Raw genomic sequence first — 25,583 nt, 5'->3', positions numbered from 1 at the left:
GGTATTCTTTCATCCAAGCAGATATGTCGGAGGCAGTAGGAGATCCGTGCCGAGACTATGGCATCATTAGGCAGGAAAGATAGTTGTGTATCTTCTGCGTATCAGTGATATGAGAAGCCATGTGAGTGGATGATTGGGCGCAACAAGTTGGTATAAGAGAAGGGGCCCCAGCACTGAGCCTTGGGGCACCCCACTGCAGTGAGATGCTGGCATGTGTCATTAAACATAGCCCACAAATACACTACCCAGTCAGAGTGACAGAAGAATATAATACAAGTTTGTGTGTAAAATGAAATGTATTTAACTCCTAGCACTAATGGAAAATATTGCATTCACATTGTAAAATGTCAAAGCTGAATAAGCAAAGTTTAATAATGTACGTCCATACAATTCGGGTACAGGATAAGAAAATATATACAGTTCAAAGAAAAGTGTCAAGATCCGCACACTGGAAAGCTCCCATTAAAGTTTCTTTTATTAACTAATGTTTCAAATGTAAAAAATGTCAAAGCCGGGAATATAATCTATTTTGTACACACACACTGAATGTAAAACAGACTATCACTCTAGATTATCATTTCATATACAGTTGAGGTTGAATATTGAGACTTCGGCTAAATACATTCAATCAGTCAACTCACCATTTTGGACGTTTCATTTCAATAACCCTGAACTTTACAGTTCAGTTGACGTATTTTAGGATTAGGATGACTGTTCTAAAACTTTTTCTTTTTGTCCTCAATGTTCCTATCTTCAATGTAAATGATCTTTAACCTGAAAGACCCATTTGCATCTAAGCTTTAGCCTCTTTAGCAGGTATATAATATATTTAGTAGCTGAAACATGGTGCCCAAGCTCTCAGAAATTGCTCTCAGGGATAAAACAGACATATAGAAGTCCATGTTTTCCCTTTTTAAATGTCAACGTCTCATCCATGCTTACCACGTCATTAGGTCATCATTAGGCTTAACTTATTTTGTAGTCACTTTTTAGTAGGGACAAATAAAAGACATAGACTATGTAATTGTGGTCAAAAAACGCGCAGGCACACTCTGGTATGAGAAAGGCTACAAGCAACAGAAAGTTAGGCTACAAGCAACAGCACATCCGACTAACAAACCAAAAGTCCTGTCAGTCGAGATCCCAACTTATACATGTAACTTCAGTTACATGGTCACAATGCAATATCATGGGTCATCTTACTACTGAGCATAAAATGTCTGAAATTCCTTATACATGCACAAATATACATAGATACATTCTTGGACATGGCATGTGATCTTTATGCTATGTCAGGTGGTTACCTCAAAGAAGTAAGATAATAGATACACTTTACGTCAACACATTACATCCTTCAGCATTTCTTGTCATGGTATGCTACTTCACTGTCCACGTGATATCCATAATACTACAACTTATATTCACAAGGCAGAATACCCCACTCATGACAATGGAGGTCAGATGATCTTTATTGGATAATGGAGAAAGCAAATGGTAGACTGTAAAAGTAATTCCTAACTTGCATATTTTGGAGAAAATAATGGGTGTGTCAGACAGAACTTGGTGGTGGTAGTGGCTAAGGAGCTGGGCTAGCATTCAGTAGCCTGAAAAGTGGGTGCAATTCGTAGCTTCCACCATTGAGCCCTTGAGCAAGGCACTTAAAGAGACCCTATGCAACTTTTTCATAGTCATAAAATCGCTTAGAAATCGTTGTTTTGCTTGACTGACCAGTTTTATCGAAAACTGTAATATTTACCTCCCGCCCCCAGTGTCCCTATCCGCTATTGCAACCTTGCAGTGTGTTCAGGAGACGATCGCTCCTTGTTTACATCTGGAAGGCTGAGACACGTAAGGATCAAGAAGAACCACGCTTGCAATTTATATATTTATATATAGCCTATATATGTATAAATATACACGCTAAAGCTGTCGGGGAAGCTCTGCAGAGAAATATGCAAGCATAAGACGAGCGAAAACGAAAAACGAAACCGAAACCGGAGATGAAATCGCCAATCCTGCATAGTTTCTCTTTAAACCAGTGGTGCTCTGGGGAGAATGGCCCTTGTAATAATAATTAAGATAAAATAATTTAAATGCATAAGTTGCTTTGGATAAAAGTGTCTCCCAAATTGTGCATTGTTAAAATGTAAATAACTTTAACGTTTACTATAACTAATGGGTTTCCTAAATCCATCAAGTAGGAGCCTTGAGATTCTTTGTGAATACAGGCCCAGAGACTGATATACTTCTTCCATTGGGAACCCCAGGGCCAAAATTGAAGTTTTCATAAACTGTTGGTGTACCCAGCATCATCAGGTTTCTTTCTCTTCTTACCTGCACCAAAAAATGCAATGTCATATATTGAATGTATTTTTGGTAACACTTTATAATAATGGTACACAATTTAGCATTAAGTATTTGTCAAGCATTAACAAACACTAAAAAATTAAATGCATTAAAAAATTAATGTCAACATTTTAATGTGTAGCCTACAGATTTACTAAGTAGATAATGATGAAGCAACTTACTTACATTTGTAAATAATGACAACCGTTAAAACTGTAAAAACTGCCCAAGTTAAACCACCAATGCAGGATTTCACCACCCAGTGGTTGTCTAAAACAACAACAAAAAAACAGGTTCACTGACTACACAGATTGTTCCATTTTCTGAGTAGTACCAATGGGATAATTCAATTGTGCTCTCATTTCACTGCTTTTATTTTTGCATACTTTATTCACAGAAACTAAGCCAGCAGAACATACCAACTAGGGCTATGTTCCACACAAAGTTCAGTGGTACTGTCATTTATTATTCTGTTATTTTATGGTGCAGTGTAGACAAATGACACAAACACTGAATACTGATGTATGTGCTACAGTGCTGACTTGTTGAATGTATGCCAACATTTATTAAAACATCATAATTTATTTTGTCAGTCATTCTATTCTTTGTAATGAATAAGAAGGGGATTTCAACTATATTTGATGCAAGGAATTGAGCACATGACAGACCTCATTTATATAGCTTGTCTACATTAGCCTACTAGGTCTGGAAAGAGGCATTAGGTGAGTAGGACTTGGGATTGTGGCTAACTTGACAGCTCTGTGATATTACGTGATCTTATGTGATCTGCCACTGTCAGCCATGTTCTAAACTTGGTGCAGCAAATTAAGTGAAATATATCCTTGTATGGGCCATTGGAACATTAAGATTTTTTTCATCAGTGGCTCCACATTGGTGGAATGAGTTGTCCAGTACTCTCCATTCCAACAATAGTTTTGGATCTTTTAAATGTCACATCCTCCTGCTTATGTCAGAATAGTTCATATAGGCTCTATGAATTTCCAGTCAACAAATACAACCACATGGTGTTGTTTTCACCGAGTGCAGATTGTGCTGTGATTGTGAAATTGACAATACTGCAATATCGAAATAAATATCCATGACATTCATGTGACAGAACAACAACAAAACAAAACAGATGTAGGGAGAAAGAGGAGCAAAGTTTGCAAAGGAGCGGCGTTTGCACAGGACCATACTAGCTAGTCTGTGATTAAACGAGAGCAGTGTACAGTATAGTGGATGTAAAGGAGAGAAACTGAAATTATCCATCCTTTACAGATCCAGGATACCATATGTGGTACGTTTGAGATTGCTGTCAGTCAATTGTATATTGCAGTAGTATTTCACATCCTGTTGTGCAGTTTAGGCTTAGTTATTGATTGACCTTTGGAACACATGTTGCACCGTGAATGACTGCCGTGGTTCTCTACCTGGGGTAGGAACCCCTAAGAGATGATTTTTAAGATTGTGTGAAAACTGTTCACACAGCATGTACTGCAGTGGCTGATGCATACACATGCACTTTTACTCACATTTTCATGTTCAACTTTTTCTCAAACTACGTCATTGTAGCCTGCAATATTATTGCTTCAGTAGAACACATGTTGTGCATACAGACACTGCTTACCTTCATGACGTACATTCTGTTCATGAATAGTCCAGCTTGATGTAAAGTGACCTGATGGATGTGAAACACTGCAGGTAATGGTGTCTCCATCTCTCCTCTCAGCTCCACATAAGCGCAGAACGCTGCTTACACTGGATGAGCTGTTGGTGACCTGAACCTGTTCAGATTTATTCTTGCCCCTCGAGTTCCAGATAAAACCAACTTGCCCTTGATCTATGGCATCAAATGTATACAACAGCTCAACACAACCAGAATCAGTGGTAATCACTAACTCAAGGCTTGGACCTAAAGGTTAAACATACAGAAAAAGAGAAGGGTTGACTCAAAAAAGGGTACATTTTCTGACGTATGTTCACTGAGACATGGTGAATTAAATCATTCCTGAGTTGAGATCCTTTTTTGTTAATTTGCTAAAATTTTTTGTTGAATTGTAAACATTTCACAGGAATATATGAAAAATGAATGTTAAACATGTAATGATAATTACCATCTGCATGAAGTTCCACTGTATTTGCATTAAACTGAAGAGTGGGGGTCGGTATTATTCTCAATATGAAACAGCTGTAGGATCCAGAGTGATCGCTTTTAAAATATTTAACATTCAAACCCTGTAATGAGGGCTCAAAGGACGACACACAGCGCACAGGCATCACATCTGTCAAATTTAGGACATATTCACATATATATCTTTCAAGTCCTTTTTTACTCCACCGCACATGAAGTCTCTCATAATCGCCAAAGTTCGGCTCACAAGGTAGTAGGACTGAACCACCTCTGGCAACTTTGATGATTTCCAAAGAATCTGCAAATTGGAAGTTGACTGATTTAACTGTTGTCTTTTGGAATGATGTCATTAAAAGCAAAACTAGATGAACTGCAAAGCGGTGCAAAATATGACCACCGTCAGTCCTGCACATTCTCTCCACAAATATGCAGGCAAGCGCACGCACACACACACACACACACACACACACACACACACACACACACACACACACCATTACCCCCACCACACATACTCACAAGCGAAAGAGGCATACATACACAAAAGCATACATGCACACACTCATTTACAGTACACCAAAGTTGCAGAAGGGGATGGAGTAGCAGAAACAAATTGACAAGCGTGATTTATTTTTGCGGAGACATTGTGCAGGACTGAGCATTGCTCTGCGGTACATAGTCAATAGACTATCTTGTTGACACTCTGTGAACAACAAGTTATGGTCAATGATTGGGTTTGGTTAAGGCGATGTTCAGTAATTGCTCAACAACTGTCTTAAAGACTGAACTACATCTATAAAGTCTCTATAGGCAGACTATCCAAAGTGCATTTTTTTGTCCAAAGGACATTACATTTAACGACAGGTTCATGCAAAGATGGAAAACACACTTGAAAGAGTAGAACAGCTATAGCTTACCTGTTATGGTGAACAATATGGGTAAGACCCAGAGAGGATTCATTCTGTGATGTGCAGCCACTTTGATCTTTGACTATGCCTCCCACTTGTGTCACTTGCAACTGCATATATTCAGTGGCATGCATCACAACTTCCTGGTCTAGGCAGAGTGGCAAGAGAAGTTACAGTAAGTGAGTTTCTACACACTGTGTCACAATATAATGTATTAATTACACCTGCAGCTGATTAAAGAGGAACTATGCAGGATTGGCGATTTCATCTCTGGTTTCGGTTTCGTTTTTCGTTTTTCTTGTACCTTACGCATCTCAGACTTCCAGATGTAAACAGGAGACCATCGTCTCCTGCAGAAACTGCAAGGTTGCAATAGCGGATAGGGACACTGGGGGCGGGAGGAAATATTACTGTTTTCGATGAAACTGGTCAGTCAAGCAAAACAACGATTTCTGAGCGATTTTATGACTATGAAAAAGTTGCATAGGGTCTCTTTAACATCGTTGGCTTAACAGATAAGCATAGATACAGTTTTAGATTATGAGATTTCAAAAACAGTCTTCATCCAGTTAACTGAACTGGACATCAAGAAGGACTGATGGAGCTTAAGAACTGAAAATATGCACAAATATAAAAGAACAGGGTGTGTGGAAGGGTGACAGCTACATTTAGTTATGGACTCACTGCCAAGAACTGAAAATTGAACATCCAAAACATATATATATATATTATGCATACATTTACATTAGCGCCTCAGCCTAATTTTCATCCAGGAAAAGTTTGTTGACCCCTTTTGCCCAGCAGATACGCAGTTTTATCTGAATAAAGTCAGATCTTGTCTTAACTTTCACATTTCCCTCATCAACCTTGACTGAATAACACTCCAGTCATTCCTTTGTTGACATAGACAGGTTCTATCAGATTCCCTCCAGGGTGGCCAAAATTGCATACGACGACACATATTGTGGGCTTAAAATGTCTTGAGGTTGCAGTGTATTCATGAAAATCGAGTCTAGAATGCTTGTTATCTTCATTTACACCCCAGGTTTTTATATGTGATGATTTAAACCAGAGAATATAAATTTTGGAGACCAATGTCAGAATATGCCATATACGTATACAGCTGATTTCTTAAGACTTAACATACAGTATATCATGAAAAAAATTAAATGTTACCACAACTGAACTGAGTAATTCTTCAAATGAACGTTTTGAACATTTTCAAGTGAATCGGAGAGAACTTTTCCTTTTGTTCAAGCCCTCAGCAACAGCAAACATGCAGTGGGTATATTGAGAAAGAAACATTTTATTTCTCACCAACCATTTACCGTCAGCGTCCAACCTACCTAACCAAACCAAACCAATATGGGTCACCTAAGTTAAGAGACTCCCCTTCACTGTGTGAAAATGTACACCAGCGACAACTATTGTGGTCATATAAGACCTACTGTACGGCATTATCTTGGCAAATACCTTTCCCAGGAATAACCCACTCACTCATTCTTTTTAAGGTAACCTTGAGGGATCTGAGAATCTAGAATAAAGAGCTAGCCTGATATTATTCAGAAAGAGAGACAAGAGGTTGGTGGCTGTTCAAGCATTTGCACAGGCAACTGTCTGAGTGAATCTGGTCTAGAGAGAGGACTTCAGCCACAAGGAAGCCACAAGATTTGCTTCGCCCGTACAGAGAAAACTGCTACGTGGAAGAAACATCTATGAAACAAAAAAAAACAAAACAAAACAAAAAAAACTTGACCTAGATACCCATTTCTTCGTGCAACAATGTCTGCTAACCCGTCCCAGCCACCAGGTGAAGAGGCCACACTCTAGGGCCAACCTGTAGCTCCTCCATAGGCTGCAAGTGTGGGCTGCATCTGGGAAGCTCCCAGGTGAAAGGCACCCTCCTCCCCATGCTCTTTCACTCCCAGACCAGAGCAGCCCCTGGAGGCTGCACATCTCCCCAGTGTCCCTCTGTCCCATCCCAGCACGAGGTTGAGAGTTTGTGGGCTGAAACGCACCATGTTTGTCTGTTCAGAGGGGGCCAGCCAAGAGAGACCCTCACTGGTCAGCACAGGAGATTAGCACAGGGGTTTGGGCAGCATGTCTTTTGCTTGGCTCTCACTCGGCAAACTGACAGCACGCTGACCTCTGAAAATGCAAAATCAAAACTATGAAACAAACCTGTATGCACTAATGTTTATCGTGTCAGCTATTTGTGGTTAGTGTTGATGCCCTTAATAGTTTTATCCAGTCAACTACATCATGCTTCTTTTAATCGAGCAAACATTTAGTTGACTAAATATTTCAATTGATCTTAGTTAAGGAAAACTACAAGTACTTGTAAGTCTGGTTTTCACTAATGGAAACTTTCTTGTATTTTTTTTTCTTTAAAGTTGCATGCTGTTTCTAAAACCCCCCTCGCTAAAACCGCATATACCAACCTTGCAAACACCAACTACACTGTAGCCTACACACTGCACAGACCAAACGTACCAAGCCTGTTAACCCATGTAAGGTGTTCGGGTCTGTAGGACCCGTTTTCAGTGTTTGCTAAAAGAAAAGTTATGCTACTTATTATTAACTCAGACTCATTGGTCTTGGCTCTTTTTCTGTGAAAAACATAAGGAAATAACGTATTTAGGTGATATAGTATGTAGATAGTATAATAACTGTCAGGTTGCAACTGTAGGGTTAACTGTGTCCTCATACTAACTGGGCCTGCTGTGTGTGTGTGTGTCTGTATGTGTGCGTGTCTGAGTGAAGGTGTCTGTGTGTGCAGGAATGTTGTCTTTCTGCATATTCTATTCTAAGCACCAATAATGATAAAAAAAATCTTGTTTCTATTTTTTCACCTTTTTTATATGGAATTTCCTGATTTTCTATATAGCAAATATGAACCATAAAAATTATGTTATTGGCAGATGAGCTCAAGCAAACAACATCTGTTAAGTATTTTTTGCATAAATTATTCTGGATGTATTGATTTTAAAACCTAATAATGTGGTGGGTCACCTAGACTCGGGAACATCTAGTGCAAAGTTTTGAACACCTTACAAAACTTGATTTTGGTGATATACTTGAAAACTTCAAGTGCTCAAGTACATAGACATTACCTGCAATAAGCGTCTGTGACCGGTTGTGTCACATATAATACGAATGCTCTAAAGGGGAAACTTACAGGAAACGCCAACTTCTACATATTGCATTTCTCATCACTCAGCTACTGCACGAAGACCCCATGAAGATTCTATGGACCTCTTTGGGGTTTTGCTGCTTCAACTGAGTTACAACAAACACACAGTGGAAAAAGAATAGCATGAGACAACCAATCAGGGAATGCTAGTGTCATTACTGCTACATCTGATATTGTTATATGGAGAAGTTGGACATTGCAGAGGAAGCTGCTTGAGAAGATTTGTAATCATTGCATACCAAACCATATCCAAACACCTTCATCATGCTTATAATTCAATCTTACATGATTTGGTCTAATTCACATTCACAAGGATTTAACACCTGGCCCCCTCTCTCTCTCTCTCTCTCTCTCTCTCTCTCTGGTTCTCTCTCTCTCAAACACACACGGACACATGCGCACATGCACCGATGCAAACATTCTTTGTGATCACTTTTGCATACAAAGAATATGAGATTCCTTCATCAAACTTTCCCCTCAGCAAGAGTGTGTGTCTGCTACGGGGAGCCTGTGATCCAGTGATAATACAGTTGTAACGTCATCATTTGTAATTAATGTTCAATTTAGTGGATTTTAAAGCACATACTCACCCTGATACTCTCAGTGAAACACAGTTTTGACGTAAATTCTTCTGTGACAGAAACTTTATAATTGATATGGTGCAGTGGCATCCATCATCACCCACAGAACAAACATTAAATTAAACAGTAAACGAAAATGGGACTTCCCCCCTCACTCACTCACTCACACTTTCCTCTCACTCGCAACTGCATATATTCAGACTTACACAACCTACATAACTTGCTGTTTTGAGCGGCAATCTGTTAAGTGGTCATAGCCGGTTGCTGCTGTTTGGTTCCTGCTTAAAAGTAACTGATGAACCAATTATCAGTACAAAATCAACACATGCTACACTTGTTTTAAAAGTATGGACTCATGCTGAATATCTTATAGCTGGTTTCCTACATTCGTTTTTTAGCCATTGCCGAATTCTCCATCTGTGGTTAACTTCAGATTACATTACATTGTATGTAACATTACAAGTTACATTACTTGACATTACAATCACATTCTGTCAGCTGGTTCCATAGGGCAGCAAAGAATTCCATTCTCTAACCTATATTGTTTGTGTTCATTCATGACTAGCTCGGTTGGCCATAAACTACTTAAAGGGTAACTGCACCCTAAAATATGTTTTTTGAGCTGTTGATTGATTGAAATTACTCATAAGTGGTGACCAACACTAATACCAGGGTTAATATTGACAAAAATCGTGTTTCTCGACAAAAGTAACATTTCGCAGGGCTGTACGCTGCGAGCAGGTCGTCGCAAATGCGAGTAAATATATATTAGTGCGAGTTGAATTTTTTTTATTGTCGCACACGTGCGAATACTGATTTCAACCCTTTCATTCGCATTTTGCTCCTAAAATGAATCAACACCAAGTGGATCAAAGTATAGTACAATTTTCGCGCATCTGTATACACATTTCAGAGTTGACAGCTCTGGAGTTGACAACTCTTGCGCCTGGCTGGACACTCACGCTTTCAGCATCAATCTCGCGCTCTCACACACACGCAAGAAATCACTCCAAATCCATTCTTCTTTTTCTTAAATCTGTTCCTTATCAGTTGGTGACTATATGTAACGATTACCGGTGAAACGGTGAACTATGATACAGATGTTGACTATATTACCGTGTTCATTTAAAATATTATTATTATCACGGTCGGTTGATAAACACGGTGTGGAAACCATAGCCTATGTAAATTCCTCCCAGCTTCACCCGAGCCTGCATTTGACATAGGCCTGGTAGACTTGAAACAAAAATGGTATCCTACTGAATCTGTTGTCTAAATTATGGATTTAACCACGATTCGGTGCTACACCTGCTTCAAAAAGGCGGAACATTTTCATCGCAAATGTGCGCTGTATCATATAGCCACTCTGCGTCTTTGTAGGCTACACATTAAATCCATTCCACTAACGTTATCAGGAGAATTCCGTAACGGTTTTTTTTAGCACTGGTTGTCACTCATTGGATATAACAGATAGCCTATACCAAACTCCAAGACAAGTCATGGTAAGTTAAAGGTTGGGTACGGAATTAGCAAAACGGACGGCAGAGTTTGAACATATACAACCTCAAGTCCCGCCCTCCATGCACGAGCGACAATTCAAATGCGCAGCGCGAGAGCAAGCCAGGCTAAATGAAATGCCAGCCTGGCGTCTACAGCACTATGAGCTCTAGTCTCCATACAATCACTCACATCAACTTCCCCAATTACAGTCTTTATTCACCTCCAAAGGGTTGTAGTACATATGGTTCAGTAGCCATAGGTGTGTATATTTGAACAGAATCTGGTTTGATCTTACCAGGGCGATTATCTCCTGAAATATCCGAGTTTAGTGCTGGCCCGTTGGTTCGCCTATTCCACCGTAGCTCCAAGCTGTTAAGTTTCGATTTCATGTTTACAGCACTCTTCGTGTCACGGTAAAATGTAATTTTTGCTACATAGCTTATTTATTGCGTGGGTGATTGAGTTTCCGTAGGTATCCGCTGCCTTAGTTAGTTTGTATAGAAATGAAGTGACACATACAACAAGAGGGGAACATGGACGTGCAGCAGCAGGCAGTTGGTTTCGTTTCAGCACTGACTCGCGGTCACCAGCTTTCGAAAGGGTCGCGCGCGGTGGGGAGGGGGAGGAGGAAGAGGAAGACGTTAGATTGACGAACGAGCTGTGAAATGATGGTATGGGGTGAGGAATTCTATTGGCTGGAGTTTTTCGAGCCCTGCCCGTTCCGCAGATGATTGACGTGTTTAATTTCCATTTCAGTGCTTCCAACTTAGTGGCTATAAGTGGGTTAGGAATAGGATTTCAAGTGATTTTGCAAAAATGGCCAACAAAGCTCATTCCATACCCTACCTTTAAGTAAGAGTAGGTTAAGCACCCAGCCAACATTACCAAGGAAAAAGTGAACGGGACAACTCACAATGCCATGCCACGGTAGGCTACCTAAATCATAGAGTCAACATAGCTGGACACTCATCTTTTCTATTACACCAGAAATATTTGTCTTTACCTTTATTAGTTTTTTTTAACATTCATGTTATTTAATGAAAACATGTAGGCCTATCCTTGAACTATGCGTGACTACTATTTTCCTAAAACCGAATGAAATCTAATTCAGTACGGTAGGCTACTTAAAGTGACAGACATTCAATTAGACCTACAAACCACCACTGTAATATCATTAAAGACAAGTGTAATCAATATGAAGTATTCAAGATATTGCAAATGCTACAAATTGTTAACAAAATGTATACAAATTTGGAAATCAAAATATGAAGTAGAAACAAGACAAGCCATTTTCTGTGTGTGTGGAGGGTTTGAGCAGAGACTAGGATTGCCACTGCTGTGAATGATCTGTATCCTGCTTAAGGTTTTCAAGGACATTTCTTAGTGCTCCTAAATTTTTCTCTGTGCTCCTAAATTTTTTCATTTAGGAGCACCTGTGCTCCTAATGAAAAAGCTAAGCGTACAGCCCTGTCATCAGCCATTGATTGGGATGAACATACATGTGTAATCATTTTGGGAAGAAATTTTCTGTTACATTTTCTAAACTTGAGAATAATGTAGGCCTATAATTTATTAATAATGTATTAATGAGAATAAAGGTACCATGTAATGGTGTCTTTTTTTGCTCATGACATCAGATGAAGGGCTCATGCCCAAAACGTCACAAGTAAAAAAGATCTTTGGGAGCAAATACTGGTGTGACAGACTTTAATTAATTACATTTTCTAAACTTCTCAGACCATTGATCCATATTGTAAATTACTCATGTAAATCTCGAATTTGTATCTAAATGTATTGCTGGAAATATGTAAGCAAACACATACTTCAATGTTGTGCAAAAGATCTAATAAAATGTAAATGTAATTGTTTTTCCAAGTTTTCGAATGGGGCTTTGGACAAAGGCGTTTGCTAAGTAGCATAACTGTAACCGTAACTGTAACCGTAACCGTAATGTATTTATGTAGCTTCAAATGAGGGATCCACTCACTAGAAGCAAGGGTAAAAGTCAGCAGGGTATGGGCCTAGCCTACCTTTGCTGAGAAATGCTAAAGTTATCAAGTTAAGATGAACTGCTACAAGCTGTGTCACAACAAGCAAGTGAGAGATATTCTTCTTTGCAGTATTTCTTTTTAAAGACAAAATTCCCTTCTCTTCAGCAAATGTCTATTTAACGTTGATTTGTGTCATTTAGGCAAAGGACCTCTTCTCTTTGAGTTTTAATTATACCCCTATTCATTGCATATCAGCCAAAATAGTAACACAGTTAAAGAATACTGTTTAATGAAATTGATGCCTATTGCTCTGAGTGAAAATGATACATTCAGAGGTATATACTCTCACAGCAGGAAACTAGATTTGAATGGAAAACTGTAAAGTTTTATATCCAAAATGAATTTATAACTTTTCTCTTTTAAATGCTTTCCCCCCTTTGGGTTTTCATGAAAAAAAGTTAATTCCGCTGAAAAGTATGTCCCTTGTGGGAGTCAACAATATGAATAAGGGTAGAGTGAATTTCTGTGCTGGGAAACCGTTAGTCATTCTCATGAGACGCCCACAACATCCATACAGTATGTACCCACTGAATCTGTTTACCAAATGTCATGATTTTATTCACTCGCTCCTCAGCACGTTTAGTTCATTTCGCCAGACTATCACCACATGAATGAAAGAGCTCCAACCACAGAACACTATATTTTAGCTAAGCTGTCAGAAACAATTTACTGGAAATCTTGAGTCACTACCAACATCAACCACTAGACGGGGACTTCTCTGCAAAATTGTGATCAAGATGTGTTGCTTTGCTTTTCTGAAATACCGTGCGTGCTTGAGACCTGTTACCACACATACCAGTGAAGTGTGGAAAAAAGAGATACTGGCTTCCCTGAGAAGATGTTGAATGTTAGCCTTAAAAGACCATTCATTGTTGATGTCATCCATCTACACTAATGCAATTCTCAAGAATGTTGATGGTTTGAACTGTTTAAATAAACAGAGGGACTGGATGAGTGAATAATTATCATTCATTTTAGTAAAAAATAAACAAATAGATAAATAAATATCTGCATCATCATAAGCATGATGGTGACCATAAATTATTGATGATTGATGTGCCAAAAATCAATTCAAAAGTTTATTTAGCTAACAACAGTGTTAAGAAAACATAATTATTAGATCATATGATTATTTAGCTTTTTAGACATGCCCTGTCAAACAAATTGTAGGATGTTGGATGTTTACCTTTTCAAAAATAATTTAGTTTGAAACTATCAGAATTGTTTAGAATTGAGACATTATAAACAACCTGTCTCCTTTTTTTCAATCTTGCGCTTTCTTTCTCTTTAAGAAACACATACAAATCAAAAGGGTTGTCTTTCCCAAATGATCGGTTGACAGAGACAATATAGCAGTACCATTTTTATATCATACAAAACAGCCTAGTTGCTAAAATAAAACATGAAAATGACCACAGGAACTAAAACAAATATTTACAACATAAGATTAGCTACATCCCATAGTATACAAGCATATGCACATTAACTAAATGGGATAGTGTCTGATAGTGTCTCTATGAGAAATGTTCCCCGTCACAAGTTACCATCTGAGCTCCCGAGGACTGCTATTGCACAACATTCCAGGATAATTTATTTGAAGAAACACTCCCCCATTTTAAACTCATCTCTCAGAGCAGCTGCCTTTTACCACCAGCTTCCCACTTTTTCACAAGCCATGATGCCACATAAATTCACAAATGACCATAGAACATTTATTTTTATTATCAAAAAATTAAGTTATCAACAAATTAATATAAAATTAATAATATAAAACATGAATTTAGAAAACAAGTTATTCATATCGTTCTTTTAAAAAGCCTGCGGTGAATCTTTGAAGCTGAAATCAGCCTTAAAGCATATTCCTACTCCACGGGGCTAAACTGCAGCTGTCTGAGGGTTAGTGTGGTATCAACAAACGGACATGGGCGACTGACTCCAATCCACACCAGCGTGGATAATATCCGCTGTGTTCACCCTGACTGCCCCACCTCGGTCCAAAAACACCAGATGGGACTGTCAATCTCTCAGTGCCACAGGCGTTTCCCTCGACTGCATGTACACACGTTTCCTGTGGCCATCACCCTTTTGGTGTGCCGTCGAGCACGGAGGTATCGTACACACACATTCAGGCAGGGTTAAGCCGAGTTCAGCCGGTACTTATATTGCCCAATCACATTCCTAGACTGTGAGGCTTGTGCTTCGTATGAATTAGTGTCTCCGTTAATAATTACTTTCAGTGACGGGGTCGTGATTTTGTGATTTTCCAGCCATCTACTCCACCCATTTATCTGATACTCCATCTGTGTTACTGTTATCTATCAAATTCCTTTTCCTTGAAATCCACTAATCAAATTGATTAGTCCCCTTAGAGTTATAAGATTCTATCTACTGTACTGTATGTACTGAGTAGTTCTGAGATATTGAGCTTCAAAGTTTCAGAATTCCATATTATACTGATAAGCGGAACAAACCTCTTTAGATATAATGTCCAAAAATCCATAAAACTACAACAAACTTCCCACCTCTACTTCTTAAGGTGTCACAGAAGGAGAATATGTCAGTAACTCAATTTTGACAAAAATGTCAGATAGATTCATATAATTCTTTTAGGTAAAAGTAAACAAAAACACACAGCGGCTCTCCTTGAGTATGCATAATTAAGGAATAAAAAGTCATTGATATATGCACACTCATTCATCCAGCCATATGTAAATATACGGCACTTGAGATAAATGCACTTTTGTAACAAGAACAGTTTGTCCACAGGCCATGATAAACAAATAATTATCTGAAAGTTACGCAAATGGTTGATGTCATTTGGTTTTGTGTGGAATGTAGTCAGCAGTTCAAAACTTTTGTTGTGTTTTCTCTCGCTCTTTTTTCTGTGCAGTCGAGTTTGATACGTCTCTTGTCAGAGGGAAGATGTTTGTATCGTCATAAATCATATCAGTGATCAGAATCTACAGTACAATCTCTGATCACGCCACGTAATTGCAGCTTTCTCTCTTGCCTTGCTGTCTTTAACACACACACACTCACACACTCACACACACACTCCTCTCTCAGAGAGAGCCCTCGGTGCTCACGCGGGCTCCGTCTTTCCTCCGGCTGCGGTGTCTCCAGAGCAGGACGGCGAGCGTGACGAGCAGCAGGAGGCCCAGCGCCCCCACGATCAGCCCCACCATCACGGCCAGGCTGGCGCCTTTCTTGGGCGGCTTGTAGGCCTCGCACCGGGGCGCGCTCGCCCCGACCTCGTTGACGGCCTGCACGCACACCTCCGTCCCGGCGCTCAGGCCCGCCACCACCATCGACCTCTTCAGGTCGTCGAAACTTTCCACCAGCTGGCCCCCCACCAGGACCCTGTAGACGGTCTGCTGGGCGTGCGCCGCACACCACCGCACCTCCGGCTCCGCGCCGGCCCGCCAGAAGACCTTGACGCTGGGCGCCTCGGGCAGGGCACGGGGCCCCATGGAGACGCCGGGGCAGCTGCAGCCCGTCTCGGCTGCCAGCTGGGCACAGGGAGCGGGCAGGTCCTGGCAGAGGTCCTTGTAGCAGGGCTCCGGGAGGCGAGTGGGCCCGGGCGGGCGGGCGGTGAACGCCATGGTGGGGGGGTTGTACAGGTCGCCGTAGTCCTCCGAAGGGTCCAGGAATTTGTCGGAGGATTCGCTCAGGGACGCTTCGGGGAACCCCAGGCTGAGAAGGGCCAGGAAGAGAAACAGCTGTCTAGAGTGGGCAAGAGGCTTCATTGTGTCTGTGGAGAAAAAAACAGTAAGTGGGTTCAGCTGAAATAACCATAACCGCAAGACGACCTATCGATTTGACTGATATTTACATTTTATATTGCTTTTATATGCCCTTTTAGTTTGACACTTTTAGCAGCTTTTACCTGCTGCATCACAAAAACAGACATTGTGTTCTAATCCGAGGAAAGTGAGAAAACATTGTATACCCTCACAGCCAAAGAATTTCTTTATCGACAGACCGAAACTCTGCTGAACTACCCCCCGATGACAGTAAACCTATCTGTGACAAGAGAGCTGATAAGAAATGATACAGATAGTGTACACTGTTTCAAAGTAGAGCCATGCTTCTGTTGTGCTGTGTGTGTGCCCTATGTGTTTGCCCTTTTACAGACAGTTCAGCAATCATGAACTTTGAGTTCTGTGTTGGACTACTGAATAGTTTATGTTTATGGTGCTACAACACTACAAGAGGTGTAGGAAAAGACGAAAATCTGAACACCAGAACAAATTGCGCAAGAGCCAAGAGCTCTAGCACACCCTAGAGCATGTTTGTGTGTGTGTGTGTATGTGTGTGTGTGTGTGTGTGTGTGTGTGTGTGTGCATGTGCATGTGTATTGTCAGCTGCTCTTGATTACCATAAGCTATGCCAGAGACATTCCCCAATGGGTCTGGAGTAAGCATTCGCAGTGCGAATGTCCAGCTTACACAAGTTTTTGCATGAGTAAACATTTTAGGATCATAGCAGACGCAAAGCCCAACTAGTAGTGCCTCCACTGGACACCGAACCCGGAGTGCAGTTTGAGTTAGTCGGTGCTAACGGATCCGCCGCAGAGATCCGTGCCACAGTTCAGTGGTTTCGATGTCAGCAAGATTCACTGGAACTGAAACAGCTTAGAGACACTGAGTTCTTTGTGCGCTGTTTGGACAAATGAAGCGGAATGACCCACATCATGTGGAAAAGGTCCTGGACCTAAACTGAAAAGATGTTCGTTTGTGAGAGTAGAAACTCAAGGGTTAGTTACCTGAGTTGTTGATTGGTGGCGTCCAGTCTTTGCGTAAATGTCCGCGCTGGATATATATTCCGCTTGTCTGTGTTCCTCTCTCGTCTTCTCTCATTCTCTCACTCCAGCCCTCTCTTTCTTTTATAAAGTTTTCTAAACTCTTCAACAATCACCTCCTTCTTTCCACCCTCTTCACACCACCACTCCTCTGCTCTTTCCCTCCCCCTCTTTTCTCTCTCTCTCTCTCTCTCCCTCCCCCTGCTCTCTCCACATGCTCCACCTTTCAGTGCTCAATAATGACTCTGACAGAGAACGAGAGCTTGTGTGTGCCATGTGTGGTGCCTCCCTCTGGTTTGTAGTCACTGTAGTGTGTGTGTGTGTGTGTGTGTGTGTGTGTGTGAGAGTAAGTGTGCATGTGACTGTGCATTTCTTTGAGTGTGTGTGTGTGTGTGTGTGTGTGTGTGTGTGTGTGTGTGTAATTGAGTGTGACTTTGTGCATGCACACACGTGTGTGTGTGTGTGCATGAGTGCTGGTGTGCATGTGTGTTTGTGTGGGTGTGTGGGTGCCTGTGTGTGTGTGTGTGTGTGTGTGTGAGTGAGAGAGAGAGAGAGAGAGAGAGAGAGAGAGAGAGAGAGAGAGAGAGAGAGAGAGAGAGATTGTTTATGCTGACCTGCGTTTCATTAGTGCACTCAGTATGTTCAGGGGAGGTGCTGGCCTGTGTCTGCGTACTGCTAACTACATGAATCTCTCACTCTCTCACATTCCAGCTGCGAGCGTCCCTGGGCCAGGCAGGGCTCTGCTGAATGACCGCTCCAGGCTTTTGGGTTCTGATGGGGCAGAAACTCGGCAGCCGTCCCACTCTACTCTCTGGATGTGAAGACCTCGGCAGCCCTTTACAGGAGTATTTTTTTTTTTTAGACAAGCACAGTGAAACCCCAATGTTTTCCCTGATGGTTTAACTCAGGTGACTCCTGAGCCATTTCCTGCTTGTGCTCTCTCTCTCTCTCTCTACTGCGGGTCCGTTCAGCATAAACAGTTTTTATAGCTCTGACACGCTTTCTGACTCGCTGTAAAAGTAAACAACAGCTTGTGCCTCTCTGGTTACATTCCATTATATTGACATTATCTTTCACGCCACCCTCAGATGATGTAAACATTTAGATCTACATTGTAAAATTGACAATAAAACAGATCAGAAGTGTTTAATACTGGATCCAGATCAGGGCAAGTTTAGTTGTGCAATGTTAGAACACTAAATGGTAAAAACAGCATCATTTTCACACAAGCTCTTTAAAGGCAGTATACCATCAACCAAAATAATTAGTTGATTTAAAAATAAAAAAAAAATGTTGTTATAACACTCCAACAGTCCAACACTGCACATTTTTAGTAAATGATGGGAAAACATGTCTTAATTTAACCTTATTAATAGGCTATCTTGTCTACAATTGGGTTGTCACTCATATTGGAATTAGGAAATTAAAATTGACACTTAAATTATCTTTCATAAAAGTTACAAAGTACGGATAGAAATTGATAGAAATTTGCAGAAATGTTACAAAAAGTTAGGTGTGATTACAATAATGAAAATACTCTCTTTTGTGGGTGAAGAAATAAACAAGCATACTTCGATCATAATGCACTTATGCCTTGAGTGCATTATAGTTTTATGATACAAATATGCTTGTTTTTTTACTTATTTCTTAAGTCTTAAGGTGACTGCCCGACAACCAAATAGAAAAATTCAGGTACATCTTTTTTAATGTTAGCTTATCTATAACAAATTCCGTGAGGGGAAAAGCTGCTGATCAGATGATAAATCTCTGCCAATGAGAGAGGGTTTGGCATAAAAATGAGACACTTCCTTAGTACATAGACATGTCAAAATTCCCCATTTGCGCTCTGTAGCCCCTCTGATGCTGGCCTGTGCAGATGGCCTGGCTGTGCCTGGCTGAAAATCTGTCAAATACAGAGCTTACACAGAAAACAATCTCTGACTCTGATTTTTTATTTGACATTCTTCCCCCTCCCTTTCTCTCTCTGTCACAAACATTTTTTCATGAGAACTTTTAAGTAAAATAAAAAGAACTTCTGAGGAAAATAGGAAATACAAGATTTACCAGATTTTACCATAAAAGTACAAATTGAGTTACACTCATACTCATACTCACGACCACTAACACCCACCCACTCAGTCACACGCACAAACACACACACACACACACACACACACACACACACACACACACACACACACACACACACACACACACGTCTGCCACACGCCCATGTTTGTTCACCGTCTGCCAGTGCGTGTGCGGAGCCGGGCTGAGGGTGCCGCTGGCTCACTCCATCTCTCTGACTCAGTTGGCCGCGGTCACTCAGCCTGATTTAGCCGTCGCATCAGATGCTGACAAGTTGGCACACACACACACACACACACACACACACACACACACACACACACACAGTTATTGCCTCGCAGTATGGTGGGCATCAGGAAACAATAAACCTTTCTGGAAGTTGTCAACTCAGAGATCAAGACCAAGTAACACAATGGCAGGTCATCTCCCTCTTTGTCTGTGTGGAGTTATTCTCCCCGTTCATAGTTCATCCTGGTTAAATACAGAATGTTGAAATAAACGGATTAACTGATGGCCTTTGATACAGAGGTGGTCAAACCAGAGACAATGAAACAGTGAGGTGAGGTGGATTGGTAGTTCTGAGTCCCTTTAAAATAACAACAGACCCCAGGCAGAGAGCATAGTCCAGTGTAACTGAGCCTTATGAGTGTGTCTCGTCTCTAACTTTAATTACGGCTTTTCTCAGCCCTTCCAGGTCAGGGAGGTAATACTTAGGGGTCAAGAAGCACAGGAAATGCAATTTCAAAAGATAAACACCAACACAAAAACACACATTCATTTTACACAAGACTGCATAACAAATCGGCGATTGAGCCCAGGGGACTAGGCTGCTTCTATTATGATCCATGAGAGGCATTAGAGACTACTGTTCCTGTGGAGCTTCTGGGGATATGGGGGATACAAATGAGGCAGTAGGTTTTGGACTGCGGCTTAGAGAGTAATCACTGGAAATACTGCAAGCACAGGTGGGGTGATCCATATTAAGTCTGGAAGTTTCTTTAAGGCAAGTGTAATCAGTTTGTGTGCAAGGTGCCAAGTTGAGGGGGGAAGCATGAGAAATAACACGTGGCAGAGAGGTGCGTGTGAAGTTTATGAATGCAGGTGTGTACAGTAAATGTGTAAATGAAAATGAGATTCAGTTTTGCTCTCAATAATCAAAGTCAGTTCAAATAAAAAAATTAAAAATAAATAAATAAATAAATCAGTGCACACCTGACGGCACAATACCTCTCCTCACAATTTTTGAAGAAGAAAATGTAAGTAAAAAAAAAACTGAATTAAATTAAATCAAATAATTGTGTATATAATACATAAAGTGAAGAACAAGTGAGGAATCAAATCAGGACAACCCAGAAATCAGACAAAAGAATCCAGTTCACAAAAAAAAAAATACTTTTGGCGGAAAAGTTTTGCTTTGTTTTTGTGCTTACATGACAATAGCACAATAGCAATAGCATTGGGGCTTCATAATGCAAATCTTTGATACAGGGGTTCCAGAGTGGAAACTTTTGAAAATACAACCCCTTGCATGCGGAAATGGAAGTTTTTGAAAATGATGACAACATGACAACATATTTTCAAAAATATCTGTTGTTGTGTGGAAAATTCCTTTGTCTGTCAATCTGGATTATTAGTTTCCCCGATCATTTAATTCTCTCTCTCTTTATCTCTCTTCCTTTCTCTCTCATGTACAGTACACTACACACTCTCGCACTCTCACACACATCCTCTCTTTTTTCCTCTCTGTGTCCCTCTCTCTCCCCAGTGTCCCGATACTCCGTTGTCCCTTGGTGCCCATATGGTTTTCCTCTCTCACAGAACTATTAAAAACCAGTATAAACTGCAAGAATGTCATTTCCCTTTTAAGAGCGTGCCGAGCAGCCCTGAGGACAGCTGAAGCCTGTCTTTGAAGGCTTCAGTTGGCATAAATCACTGACATTCAGCATCAGGCCAGATTCTCTGGAATAGCCACTTCTCCAAGCATGGCCATTTTTGAGGTTGACACAGGAATGGGAAAACATTGATGTAGCTGTAAGAACATCAGAGCCAACCAGTCTTTCCTCCCTCCCTCTCTCTCTCTCTCTATCTCTCTCTCTCTTTCTCTATGTCTCTATCTCTCTCTCTCTCTCACTGACTTTCGAGTGAATGTATTGTCGGTCCCAGTAATATCATGTGACAACGACCCCCCGTGTCAAACAGTGACACAAACACCTTCAGTTGTCTCAGCATGGTGTGCATGCAGGAAAGTCTGCATATGACCAGTGTGGAGATTTCAGACCATGTGACTGTAATGAGAAGCTGACAGTCAGCCCTGTTATCCCCCCCCCCATTCTTCCTCTCTATCTCCATCCCACAGGCTCCTTCCTTCCTTTCTCTCCTCTGGTCTTCCTCTCCTCTCTTCCCCCGCCTCTCTCTCCCCCTCGCTTCCGAACTCTGAACATCTGTTAGCTGTTAGCTGGCTGGTGTGGTAATGGTGCAGGCAGCTAGGGTGAAAAATAAGCACACATGGTGCACAGCCTGCAATAGGGTGGCTGGGACACTGACTTTGGGTGTGGTGCTGCTGATACGTGTGTGTGTGTGTGTGTGTGTGTGTGTGTGTGTGTGTGTGTGTGTGTGTGTGTGTAGACATGTAATGGGAAATATGTATATGTGTGTGTGTGTGTGTGTGTGTGTGTGTGTGTGTGTGTGTGTGTGTGTGTGTGTGTGTGTGTGTGTGTGTGTGTGTGTGTGTGTGTGTGTGTGTGTGTGTGTGTAGGTGTGTGTGTGTGTGTGTGTGTGTGTGTGTGTGTGTGTCAGTGATCACATGTTGGTGGTAAGTCAGGGACATATGATATCACTGTTACGGGATCAGAGTAAGATTGACTCACTACTACAGTAGATGTTCTGGTTTATGGTAAATGTAATTATGTAAGACTTAAGCACTGACCGCACGCACGCAGTGTGGATTCAGGTTGTAAGAATTCCCATTTTAGATGTAACATTTTGTGGCTTGTTTACACTGAAATAATCAAATTGTTCGTTATGTTGTTTGTTACTTGAGAGTGCTTGTGTGCCTGAGTGTGTTTACTGAAGATTCAAATGGTATGAGTTTCACTGTGAGGAGTGGACAAACTTTTCCATTTAATGACGTGGCCCATTAGGTGTCCCATCCAGTTAATGCCGTAATAGGGACTGTTTAGATGCAGATGGTTGGGCAACTCTGTAGTGGCAGACAATTGCAGAACTGCATCCGCTTGGTCATAAGTGTGGTTACAGGCAACATTTAGAAAAGGAGAAGAGGAATCTTCACGTAGACACAACAAGACCTGCAATACTCACATCCGTTACAGCAAATATTGAGAGACAGAAATAGTTTAGTGTATGGAATAACTACAGTGGTGTGCATAGGTTTACACACTTATGCTGAAGTTGACTAAGAAAAATCCAACCTTTAAGGACACCAATTTTATTTGTGTATTGTATTTATGTATTGTGAATAAATAAATGTTCCTCCTTAAAATACAGGAGGCATAATTCATGGATCCAGGATACTATGCATCTTGATAAAAATTCCCTTGGAATTAAAATAGCCCCAAATTATCACACACCCTTCACTGTACCTAGTATAGGGATTGCCATGGTTTTATTTCAGTTAGCCTAATAGCTGGTTTGATTTGCATTGAGAGATGATCTTATGGAAAGTACCCGTGCCAATCTACGGTGAAGGGTATGTGATGATGTGGGGATACTCTGGGCACTCCAGCTGAAGGGACGGAGCGGCCTACTGGTTAGGGCTTCAAGCTTGAAACCGGAGGGTTGCCGGTTCGATCTCCGACCATACCCAGGCTGAAGTGCCCTTGAGCAAGCTAACCCCTCACTGCCCCCTGAGCACCGCTGTTGTGTGTAGTGTGTGCTTCACCTCACTGTGTATTCACTGCGTGCTGTGTGTGTTCACTAATTCACAAATTGGGATAAATACTGAGACCGAATTTCCCTCACAGGATCAAAAAAGTATACTATACTTATACTTATACGTCTCACAGTAGGTTGAGAGAGTGTCATACTAACGAGAATAGATTGTAACATTGTAGCAGCCTAGTGCTAGCACTATACACAAAACTAGAATGTTAGAACACTCATCTCTTTCAAACTTCAGAGCGTCAGCTTAAATTTACGACAGCACCCTAAATTGTACACTCATTTTACTACATAATGTGCCCGTTTTACTAAATTGTCCACTCTTTTTAGTAAATAGTGCACTCATTATTCTAAAAAGTGCACTCATTGTACAAAACAATAGCACAATTTAGCTAAATGTGTGCACAATTAAGTTAAATGAGCCCACATGCTATTTAGTAAAATGAGCATATACTATTTAGTACACTGAGCACACAATTTACTAAATTCAGTGCACAATCTAGTGAAATGAAAGCACGATTTAGTATGACCACACACTCTAGTAAAATGAGTGCACATTCATCAAAAATATCTGACATGAATTAAAAAAAAAAAAAAAAAAAAAGTATAGCTTTGGTGTTGTGGAGAATATGTTAGAACCTTGCATAGTGTCAAGTGTTGGCTAACATCTCCCAAAACCTGGTGTCCATTCAGATGGATGTTAAAGGCATAGTTCGATATTTTACACTTTAAGCCCGTTTTAGGTATTGCCTAGGATGCAAACAAGTGGTTGACACTGAAATCTTGAAGATTGGCCCTGTTGCTGCAATTTGGCTGCTTTAGAATGTTCTCTCTATGACTTCAGCATTGCTCGCTATGAGCCAGGATGATTCTGTCCTTAAAACACCCCTAAACGTTCATTTTAAAAAATGTGCAACTCACCGAGTGGTTACTGGTCTTCAACGATCTTCTATAGCAAGTTTCACAGCGAAATTCAATTTCTGTTGTGTTATATTAAGCATTTTGTAAATCCCATTGGTTTCTGTAGGAAGACTCATTGCTCATTGATATTACTACGCCACCGGAAACGGAAAGGGGGCCTGCTTGTATTTGTTTGTAGTCCTTCGCTCAGCTCATTGTTGCCATCTAGTGGTCTGGAGTGTGCAATCTTCAGATTGAAATACAGAGCGGAAGTTTATACACGGTTGTGAGGTATCTGAAAAAGTAGTTCCAGGATTTAGAAAATCCCTGATAAAAGATGACAGAAGCTGTATTTTGCTACGAAACTAGAAGATCGTTGAAGACCAGTAACCACTTGGTGAGTTGCACCTTTTTTAAAACGAACGTTTAGGGGTGTTTTAAGGACAGAATCATCCTGGCCCATAGCAAGCAATGCTGAAGCCATACAGAGAACATTCTAAAGCAGCCAAATTGCAGCAACAGGGTCAATCTTCGAGATTTCTGTGACAACCACTCGTTTGCATCTATTTTGCACTTTGCTTAAAGTGCAAAATACCGAACTATGCCTTTAAACTTTGAAAAAATCCTGTACTACACTGTTACGAAATATATTTAAACAAACAGACTAATAACATCACCTGCAATGGTTAAAATGGTATACTGAGTGCAAATTAATTAGGCTAGCATAAACATGAATTCATATTCATGAGGGGGAAAAAGGTGTCTCCTCCTATCAAGCTTCAGAGTGTCTTGTATGGTGTCTGAAGTGCTCTCAGATCAAGTTACAGGTGATAACTGCTCTCTGATTGGGTCATCAGGATCCAATCAGTAACAAGGCATAATTTAAATGGTGAAATCACAGATTCTAATTGGTTCAGACCCAACATACAGTATGTCATGTCCATTCCATTGCACATGTTGTCTGAAAGGGTCAAATACATTTTTCCAACATTTTGGGAATCATATTTCTCCCACAGTCCCCATCCAACTTATCAGTGCATCCAAATGAGTGATTTCCTGTTGCTCAAACGTGGTGAAGATACAGAATGTATTGTGTTTCCACGAGCTCTGCATTGTGCCGGGCTGCTGAGGAGCACGGCTCAGTTCATCACTGTCTCGTGTGCAGTGACCACAGCGAGCAGGTGGCT

At 40.8% G+C, this 25,583-nt stretch overlaps 1 protein-coding gene and 1 long non-coding RNA gene across 3 annotated transcripts; both read right to left on the bottom strand.

Moving 5' to 3' along the window:
* Positions 1-518: 518 nt before the first annotated feature.
* On the bottom strand, positions 519-4,608 carry LOC134079520 (uncharacterized). The gene is made up of 4 exons (XR_009939077.1): positions 4,461-4,608; positions 3,974-4,258; positions 2,533-2,616; positions 519-2,334 (listed from the first exon to the last, which is right to left on the bottom strand). It is a non-coding gene; the product is annotated as an uncharacterized LOC134079520 (long non-coding RNA).
* A 9,168-nt stretch (positions 4,609-13,776) lies between these two features.
* Positions 13,777-24,504, bottom strand: LOC134080234 (leucine-rich repeat neuronal protein 4). 2 transcript variants are annotated; one of them, XM_062536550.1, is made up of 2 exons: positions 24,418-24,504; positions 13,777-16,461 (listed from the first exon to the last, which is right to left on the bottom strand). In XM_062536550.1, the coding sequence occupies exon 2, from the start codon at positions 16,454-16,456 to the stop codon at positions 15,773-15,775; it is 684 nt and encodes a 227-aa protein (XP_062392534.1). In that variant the 5' UTR covers positions 16,457-16,461; positions 24,418-24,504; the 3' UTR covers positions 13,777-15,772. The 2 variants fall into 2 exon arrangements, with proteins under 2 accessions (XP_062392534.1, XP_062392533.1); XM_062536549.1 differs by lacking the exon at positions 24,418-24,504 and adding an exon at positions 17,476-17,694.
* Positions 24,505-25,583: the final 1,079 nt, after the last annotated feature.

The sequence above is a fragment of the Sardina pilchardus genome, chromosome 5 (genome assembly GCF_963854185.1).
Source record: "Sardina pilchardus chromosome 5, fSarPil1.1, whole genome shotgun sequence".
Classification (NCBI taxonomy): Eukaryota; Metazoa; Chordata; class Actinopteri; order Clupeiformes; family Clupeidae; genus Sardina; species Sardina pilchardus.
This window is presented reverse-complemented; position numbering and strand designations above follow the sequence as displayed.